General features: G+C 34.2%; 1 protein-coding gene across 1 annotated transcript; it reads right to left on the reverse strand.

Annotated features, from left to right (window-relative positions):
* Positions 1-1,573: 1,573 nt before the first annotated feature.
* On the reverse strand, positions 1,574-4,082 carry LOC134841672 (uncharacterized). The gene is made up of 3 exons (XM_063857708.1): positions 3,262-4,082; positions 2,582-2,713; positions 1,574-1,851 (listed from the first exon to the last, which is right to left on the reverse strand). The coding sequence occupies exons 1-3, from the start codon at positions 3,899-3,901 to the stop codon at positions 1,682-1,684; spliced, it is 942 nt and encodes a 313-aa protein (XP_063713778.1). The 5' UTR covers positions 3,902-4,082; the 3' UTR covers positions 1,574-1,681.
* Between the last annotated feature and the right edge of the window lie 5,818 nt (positions 4,083-9,900).

Below are 9,900 nucleotides of genomic sequence, written 5' to 3' on the forward strand. Positions count from 1 at the left end.
CTAGGAAATTTTTCAAACTTAGATTCTGTTTAAATAGGAGTTTCAGTCGAAATTAATAGCTGCCAGAAAGAACGCAAATTTTCGCTTTTGAAGCAACCGAACTAATATCCGATTTTGCAAAGTTTTCAAGATCGCGCCAAGTTTTTAAATGCTAGCTAATTTGATTGATGAATTTCAATTGAACAGTTTTTTTTAGATAAACCTTTTTTTGAAAAACTACGTTTAAAAAGCTTAGCCCTAAGCTTACTAAAAATGGAAAAAAAACAGATTATTTTGGCAATATTCAAAAAAAAATGTAAGGTTGATTTTTTTCGAGTTGCAACATCAGCTGTGAAAATTGGTAAGTGGTAAGCAAAGAACTATTTTAACTTCAGTTTTGTTCCAAATTGAAATTTTACGAATGCAGCTAGAATTTATTTTTTTCACTTTCCTGATGCGTTCCATTCGATTTTGTTTTACTGATTTGCTGACTTGTCCTTAACACACTCCTTTTTGTAATCCAAAATTTTATTGCGTTGCGAGATTTCACAAAATAATCATTACGAGGCCAAACTGAGTACTTTGTTAATTGTGAGCGGATTCCGAAACAGGCTGAAGTTACGCTTGTGGTGGAATCCGCAAGATCGTTATTTTTTATTTGCTGTTTGGGATTCCAGGCACAAATAACTAAACTGCTGTTTTGATCAAAACCGCTCCAAAGACAGACAAACTTGCAGATATCGCATCAAAATTTGCGGAATTTGCAAAAAAAATGGGAATGCGAAGCAGTTTGTGGAAACAAATAATAAAACATGCGCATAGTGAAATAATTTTGTCGTTGAATCCGCAACTGTTAACGGAATCTACAAATTGTACAGAAAATTTGCGTAATCTACTCACCTTTGCGGAATCTGCTTACAAATTGCGGAGTCTATTTACATTTTAAGAATTCCGAACATTAGCTATATTTGCTAGTTGCGCAACCCCGAACAAGGTTTCTGGGGTTTTCAAAAACTCAATACAGTCAGTTGAATTAAAATTTTAAGAAGCATAATAACAATTTTCTACTTAAAACTCAACCGATCACCGGAATTGAAAGAGTCTTTTTTCTTTTTTCTGCATTAAAGTTTTCTTCCTTTGTAGACATTACCTATTTCTGAATTAGTTGACCGAACAATTTCAAAAGATTATTTGATTTTTTTGGAAACAATTTTGCATTTGAAGGTATAAAACATATTATATCTATGAGCACCATATGGATTTCTATCCTCCTTCACTCCTTCAGTCACAGATTAATAAAAATAACATACAACCTTTTGAAACCTGTTTTTTTTCGGATTTCGGTGGTCTATAAATTGCCAGGGTAATGAAATGGAAAATAGGAAACCCTCATACCAGTAAGATGGAATATAATCATTTAAAATTACATCAGCCAATCAAATTCAAAATTCAATAATGAGAAATTCTAATAAAATAGGCATAAATTTAGTATAAAAAAGTTATTTAAATTTAGTTAATTAAAACGAGGAAGAAAAAAGAATAATTCTCTCACATTTCCGAAAAAAAAATCACAAATTATTTTTGATCACAAAGTCTTAGGAAGGCATTCGGAGAAATGAAAAACGTTGATTGGTTGAGAGTTTTCGCACAATTAGTTATTCTATGATGAAAACTACAGTCATGGGAAAAAGCAGTAGGCGTTCTACAGTCTGTTGGCCACGTCTGTATTGTTCGACAGTGTCAGAGCCTGTCTCAGTTCCCCAGTGGACCCTGGACCCCCGTCTCTCCAGCCCCGCAACAGGGACTGCAACGTCTCCAGGGGCTCGTTCGGGCTATCTTCTTCAGCCTCAACTATCTCGCTCTCTGTGAAACCTGTGCAAAAACAGACCAAAGTTAGGGGGGGGGGGGTCGAAAACAAAAAGTTCACTTGGTTCTAAGGAGGAACTTTCAGCCAATTGGATTCGCAGATGGGTTTCACAGATTATTTTTTTCATAACTAAAATGTCTCGGTAAATCGTATCTTTGGGTGGTTAGATCTTATTGAAAACAGAAATGGTTCTTCTCAGATTGTTCCAATTGCGGATATCATTTTGCCATTCATACATTCTAGTTGCAGAAAATCATTTCCAGTGCTCAAAATTAGGATGAGATTGAATTGCCTTCAAAAAAGCTTTGAGGCAATTAAATGACCAGATCTAGGAACAGTAATGGATTTAGGGATGGGCTATTTTTCCCAAAAAAGATATTTTTCTCCATTAATAACAGATTTCAAAATGATGCTCATATACATGTTTCTAAGTTATTTTATTTTACGCTTCCATTCATAATTCCTAAACAAAAATGCTTAAAATTTTTTGAAAATGTTGCACTTCTTTCAACTAGAGGATAGAGGTGGGCGGGGTGGGGGGGTGTTTATTATATTTTTTACGAGTCAACTTGTTTGATTTATACGACATTTATTTATAGCTGACAGTCACTAAAATAATAACAATAATATAATAGTGTCTGAGGAAAGATCGTAATATCAATCTGATCGACCTAAAAAAAACCTCCCCCTCTCTAAGAAAGTCGTGGAAAGAACTATAGTTGCGCCTCTTTAAACCTAGTATGTTGAGCAGTCGTCTCCAATCTCTCCTGGGTTCTGTCATCAGTTGGGCCACCATCTTCAGCTGCGAATCAGAAGGCAGACCCACCCCACCATCTGTCACGCCCAATCCACCTCCTCCATGAGGGCCTAGATCAGGAAGATACGTTTCAAAAGCTTCAAACTTAATAATAACAAATTCGCTTTACAGAGAGGAAATGACTCGATTATTGTTTATACAACTCATAATAGTGGAAAAAGTCCAATCTTGGAAGAACACCAAAAAGCCTATCGTCGGTTTTCACCAGAAGCAGTTCATGAGTATCAGGTCGGCAACAAGACCTTTTGGCAGTTCTTTTAAATATTGTCGGGTATTTTAGGCTTTTTAAAAGTTATCTTTTATCTTTTTAGTTTTGGAAACCAATTCAATAATCACCAATTTAGTTTTGGAAACCATCGCACCGAAACTTGAAAGATCGCTGATGTGCAAAAATTTTGGCCTTGATTCAGCTTTTTTATGAATTCAATAAGAGTTTTTCAATCTCACTTTATAAAGAATGAAAGTACAAAAAACGAGAGTACAAAAAAAACAGCTGAGAATCGAGACCAACATTTTACACATCTGCTATCTTTTAAATATCGGTCTAATGTTGGGTTGTTTAATTTCCCAAATGGTTGCCCCGGAATTTTTTTTTTACCTCTGATATCACCGCTTCTCGTCGTTGGTAAATAGTCGCTCAAATGATCATCTCTAGGTCTGTTTTTCAAATACTGTGGCACTATTTTATACGCTAGACAGTTCTCCAACAAGTTCCGATCATCGAAGCTCTGCATGAAACGCATGAAGTCCATTTCAGTTACGTAATCGTGGCTTCCGTACGTGAATTGTGAAAGCAAAGTGTCGGTTGTCGATTTGATTACGTCATCGTTCTCTCTCGGGTAGACGGACTGAACTAATTTTCTCAGAGTGCTATAGTCCCACTCTTTTCCGTCGTTGTACAGACGAAAAATAGCTCTCAATTTTTCGTCTTCTGAAAAATCTTCAATACCTTTACAAGCGATACAGTAATTTAAAAAAGAAATATTGCCCCCCGTTTTTGGCAACGAGTTTATAAATAAGTGAGAGTTGTAGTTAAGACGTGATCCAGGCGATATAGCTGGGTTAAGCCTTCCGGTGACTCGGCTGGCTCCGAGCTGCTGGAACTGGTCCCAGAGGCGTTGCACTTCCACAAGTGGAAGTCCGGATTTGCGGGCGTGGGCTGTGATCCAGTTCTGGGAGGTAGGCGTGGTTCCGGGGGATAGATCATGCACTGGAACCGAACTGTTGGCAGTTCCCATAATATTTTGAAAATCTTTTTTAAAAAAAATTGCTTTGTAGTTTTTAGTTTTTCTGGTGCTGATCAAATCATGTGCAAATTTTCGAGTTTTCGCAGTGAATCAAGTAAACGTTTTATTGTTATTTTCAGATAGCTTCGATATTTTCTCTATATTGGTTTTAAAAAGTACGTGGCTTAACGTGCAAAAACAACAAGCATTTGTTTTTGATAAAAACAAAACTGAAACTAAACGATTCATTAGACTTAAAATCATAAAAACCATTTGCAAACTTAACACAGAAGAGAAAAATATTTTTTGATAATTTTTGAACTTTTTAGTAGTTACTATGCATACTAAGAAACGTCTATTTTTTTACAAAAAGCTCACCAAAGAAAAAATTATTCGGTTAATTAATCAGTTTGATTTAATTCGATCTAGGTTAAGATAAAGACGATTTATCTAGAAGAAAAAAGACCCAAATGCGAGCTGTTCAAAAATTGTTCTGATTTTAATTGTTTTCTGAAAAACTATGATGAATGGAATTTTGCTAAATAGACCAAATCGAGAATATTTATGAAAATTTTCTCATTTTTACTTTTGAGACATGAAGAAATTCAAATCAAGAAATTTCTTTCAAAAATAAGGCTCGTTTTATAATAGCAACAAAGCATGGATGAACAAAACTGACTTTTTGCACTGGATTTAGCCTGGATGAGGAAAATTTAAAAAAACGGAAGAATATAACCTGAAATCTTTATCAAATCTTGTAGTTTATCGAAACTAGTTTTTGATTTTAGAGCACTGTTTAATTATTCAAACCAGAAATTTTGATTAACTTTGGCCAGTTTTGTTTTGCTATTCTTTTTTAGTCTCTACAAAATGTTCCTTTAAAAAATTGATGTTAAATTTCGATGATATTATAATTGAGCTATTTGAGTCCATAAGTTGAGCTTTAAAACACCTGCCAAGCACCAAAACAACTCTGCCTCTGTTTTTCTGAGAAGCAGTTTAATGCCTTCATTGTCTACCACTCGGGTATTTTGTTTGGCTATTGTTTTTTAGTCTCTACAAAGTGGTGCATTAAAAAATTGAAGCTTAATTTCAATGTAGTAAAATTGAACTAATTGAACCCATATTTTGAGTTTTAGAAACACATGTGAAACACTAAAACAACTCAGGTTTGTTTTTGTGCAAAATATTCTGTTTAATGTCAATTTCGTTTGATCTTTTTTTTGCGCTCCATTGAATCAGGAGGTAGTCTTGAGTAAGGAAAGAACTAAATTTTTATTTGCTTGCTTAAAGCAGAAACAATTCTCAGCTTTTTGGCCGATAATTTTAGATTAGGGAGGCATACATGCTGACTTTTTGAAGAAAACCAATTATCATTAAAATTAATGAAATGATGACGCAAATTTAAGTATGAAACAAAAAAACTTGAAGGCCTTTGAAGAAAAGAACAATAGAGTTAAAGAAAAATATATACCCATATACGAAACGCCATAGTAACGATGACCAAAGGAAGTGTTTCTTACGACTCGTTTTTGGCTCAATACTTCTTAGTTTGGTTTTTATCAACTTTTTTGACGAAGGCAATGCTGGTGTCAAATCACGCGGTATGAGATATATAAAACACTGAATCCAAACGGATTGGTACATTAGAAACCTCGGCTATGACTCATATAGGATAACAAGTTAATGAACCCTTATTTTAACTTTTGAGATGATTTATGGATCCCATTAAACTTTATATCTGTTTGAATAGTGTTTGCGGAGCTTATTTTTCTTTTGCTTCTGTTTTTCTGATAAGCGGTTTGACGCCTTCATTGTCTATGATATACCCTAGCCATTCTTTCTGTATACATGCAAACTTACGTTTCTCTAGTGAGATTGCTAAAATTTCTTCGTCTACTCTTTTTAAGACAGTCTTCAGTGTTTTTTGTTAATCTACCTAATCTTTGAACTGGTCCCAGAGGCGTTGCGCTTCCACAATTGGATCCCGGATTACGGGCATGGGCTGTGATACAGTTCTGCTAGGTAGGCGTGTGTCTGAGTGATAGAGCATGAACTGGAACTGAAATGTTGGCAGTTACCATAGCATATCAAAAAGATGTTTTTTGTAATTTTCAAACAGCTTCGATATTTATTCTATTTTAAAAAAACTAAAAAAATATGGCTTACTGAGCAAAACTAACTAGCAATTTTTTTTGATAAAAACAAAACTGAAATTAAACGATTCATTAGAGTTAAGTTATTAAAAAATATTTTCAAAATAAGGACACAAAGAGAAAATTAATTCACGATAATTATTCTCCTAATTAGTTGTACATTTGTGTACTAAGAAACGTCTTTTGGATAGAAAACTCATCATGAAAGAAATGGCTAGGATAACTCGTCAGTTTGATTTATTTTGATCTAGGTTAGGATGAAGACCGTTTATCTGTTTATCTAGAACGAAAAAGACCCGCATGCGAGCTCTTCAAAAATTATTCGATATGTAAAAGTTTTCTGAAAATTTATCTTGAATGGATTTTTGCTAAACAGACCAAATCTTTATGCAAACTTTGTCATTTTTACATTTGAGATATGAAAAAATTCAGCTCAAGAAAATTCTTACAAAACTAAGGCTAGTTTTCTGATCGAAACGAAGCAAGCATTAACAGAACAGGCACACTTTGTCCTAGATTTAGCCTGAATGAGGAAAAATTGAAAAAGCGGAAAAATATAACCTGAAACATTTATCAAATCTTGTAGTTTAGCAAAACTAGTTCATTGATTGTCGAGCATTGTCTGTTTTTTCATTACTTTGATTGACTACGGGAATTTTGATCGGCTATTATTTTTTAGTCTCTTCAAAGTGGTGCATTGAAATATTGAAGCTTAATTTCAATGGTAGTAAAATTGAACCATTTGAACCCATATTTTGAGTTTTCAAACACCTGTGAAACACTAAAACAACTCAGGTTTGTTTTTGTGCAAAATATTCTGTTTAATTTCAATTTCGTTTGATTATTTTTTTGCGCTCCATTGAATCAGGAGGTAGTCTTCAGAAAGGAAAGAGCTAAATTTTTATTTGCTTGCTTAAAGCAGAAACAATTCTCAGCTTTTTGGCCGATAATTTCAGATTAGGGAGGCACACACGCTGACTTTTTGAAGAAAACCAATTATCATTAAAATTAATGAAATGATGACGCAAATTTAAGTATGAAACAAAAAAACTTGAAGGCCTTTGAAGAAAAGAACAATAGAGTTAAAGAAAAATATATACCCATATACGAAACGCCATAGTAACGATGACCAAAGGAAGTGTTTCTTACGACTCGTTTTTGGCTCAATACTTCAAGCGGAAAAATATAACCTGTTCCATACTATAGAGCATCCAATAAAAAAGTCAGCGCTCCATTGAATCAGGAGGTAGTCTTCAGTAAGGAAAGAGCTAAATTTTTATTTGCTTGCTTAAAGCAGAAACAATTCTCAGCTTTTTGGCCGATAATTTCAGATTAGGGAGGCACACACGCTGACTTTTTGAAGAAAACCAATTATTATTAAAATTAATGAAATAATGACACAAATTTAAGTATGGAACAAAAAACGGTTGAAGGCCATTGAAGAAAAGAACAATAAAATTAAAGAAAGATTTACTCTTTTACGAAAAACCGTGGTAACGATGACCAAAGGAAGTGTTTCTTACGACTCGTTGTTGGCTCATTACTTCTTAGTTTGGATTTTATCAACTTTTTTGACGAAGGCAATGCTGGCGTCATATCACGCGGTTTGAGATATATAAAACACTCAATCCGAACGGATTGGTACATTAGAAACCTCGGTTATGACTCATATAAGATAACAATTTAATGAACTGTTATTTTAACTTTTGAGATGATTTATGGATCCAATGATACTTTATCTTTGTTTGAATAGTGTATGTGGAGCTTATTTATCTTTTGCCTCTGTTTTTCTGACAAGCGGTTTAATGCCTTCATTATCTAAGATATAAACTAGCCATTCAACTTGTATACATGCAAACTTACGTTTGTCTTTTGAGATTGCTAAGTTTTCTTCGTCTACTCTTCGTAAGACAGTCTTCAGCGTAATTTTGTTACTCTACTGAATCTTTGATATGGTCCCAGAGGGGTTGCGCTTCCACAATTGGATCCCGGATTACGGGCGTGGGCTGTGATACAGTTCTGCTAGGTAGGCGTGTGATAGAGCATGCACTGGAACCGAACTGTTGGCAGTTCCCATAGTAAATCAAGTAATTGTTTTTTGTACTTTTCAAACAGCTTCATTATTTATTCTATTTTAAAAAATAAGAAAAACATGGCTTACTGAGCAACACTAACTTGCAATTATTTGTGATAGAAACAAAACTGAAACTAAACGATTCATTAGAGTTAAGTTATTAAAAATATTTTCAAAACAAGGACACAAAGAGAAAATTACTTCACGATAATTATTCGCCTAATTAGTTGTACCTACAAAAAGCTCACCAAAGAAAAATTGTTTAGGTTAACTTATCCGTTTGATTTAGTTCGATATAGGTTAAGATAAAGACGATTTATCCGGAAGAAAAGAGACCCACATGCTAGCTGTTCAAAAAAAGCTTCTATTTGTAAAATTTTTTTGAAAAACTATTTTGAATGGAGGTTTGCTAGACAGACCAAACCGAGAATATTCATGCAAATTTTGTCATTTCACACTTCAGAAATCAAAAAATTCAAATCAAGACTTTTCTTACAACAGAAGGGCGTGTTTTTTGATCGTAATAGAGCACGGGTTAACAAAACAGACACAGTTTGACCTAGTATTAGCCTGGATGAGAAAAAATTTAAAAAACGGAAAAAATTAACCTAGAATTTTTATCAAGTTTTGTAGTTTATCGAATTAGTTCATTGATTTTAGAGCACTGTCTGATTTTTAAACCAGAAACTTTGATTGGCCACGGCCAGTTTTGTTTTGCTGTTCTCTTTTAGTCTCTACAGTATGTTCCTTTAAAACATTGATTTTAATTTTTAAAGACGTTATATTTGAATTAGTTGAGTTCATAAGTTGAGCTTCCAAACACCTGCCAAGCACCAAAACAACCTAATTTCTGTTTTTTTGCAAAATATTCAGTTTGATTTTTAAGTTCGTTTGTTTACTGTTTTTTTCTGTTCATTTGAGTCATGAGGTAGTCTTCAGTAAGGTAAGAACCATTTTTTTGATGGTTTGCTGAAACCACAAACAATTGTAGCTTCTTTGGTCGGGATGTAATGGAATGTAATGGAGATGGGATGTGTGTAAATGGGATGTAATGAAAGCAAGGTCCAGTTTTCCATGCGGATTTTTATGAAACATAATCACCTAGCCTTTATGGCCTGCGTAGCCCATAATATATTTGGTTAGGAACAAAAGCAAAAGCACTGTTTCTCAACAATCTCAGTTGCTTTCCTAGTGTTTGTAACCAAGCTGTGTATGGTGTGTATATCAGACTTTCCAGTCAGTTTGTTAATATTTTTGCTCGAATGCTTTTGTATCTTTCACTTTGGTTGCTATCGTTTTTGTTTTCTTTGTTACTTGTTCTCAACGTTTGTTGTCGTTTTGATCTACCCTTACTTGAATTCCCTTAAATCTCACGCTGAAGATTTCTTTTTCAATAATTGTTCCTTGTCTAGTCGTCACACCTGTATTCCGTATTTGCTGATCTGATGAAGTTATAGGCTCCACATGGGCTCATTCAGGTATCTTTTCTGGTCATTTTTTTGAGATATTTTCATCCGACCACTTCTGAAGGTTGTCCATGATTTCAGCTGGCAGTGGGTGTTGCATCAAGTGTTTCCGATATAAGCATGCATGTTTTGCTTTTTCTCAGTTAAATTCATTTGAGGAGCCATTTGTTTTTAGGTTTAAAATTAGAAGTTTAGTTTTTGTCCCATGTATGCCTCAAAAATTGGAATTTTTGTTGCACCGTGAGGAGTGATGCGTTTTTTTTTACGTTTTCGGCTACATCCGATGCTAGTTTTTAAGGTGTGTTCGTCTGCGTT

This window comes from Symsagittifera roscoffensis, chromosome 3, assembly GCF_963678635.1.
Source record: "Symsagittifera roscoffensis chromosome 3, txSymRosc1.1, whole genome shotgun sequence".
Taxonomy (NCBI): Eukaryota; Metazoa; Xenacoelomorpha; order Acoela; family Convolutidae; genus Symsagittifera; species Symsagittifera roscoffensis.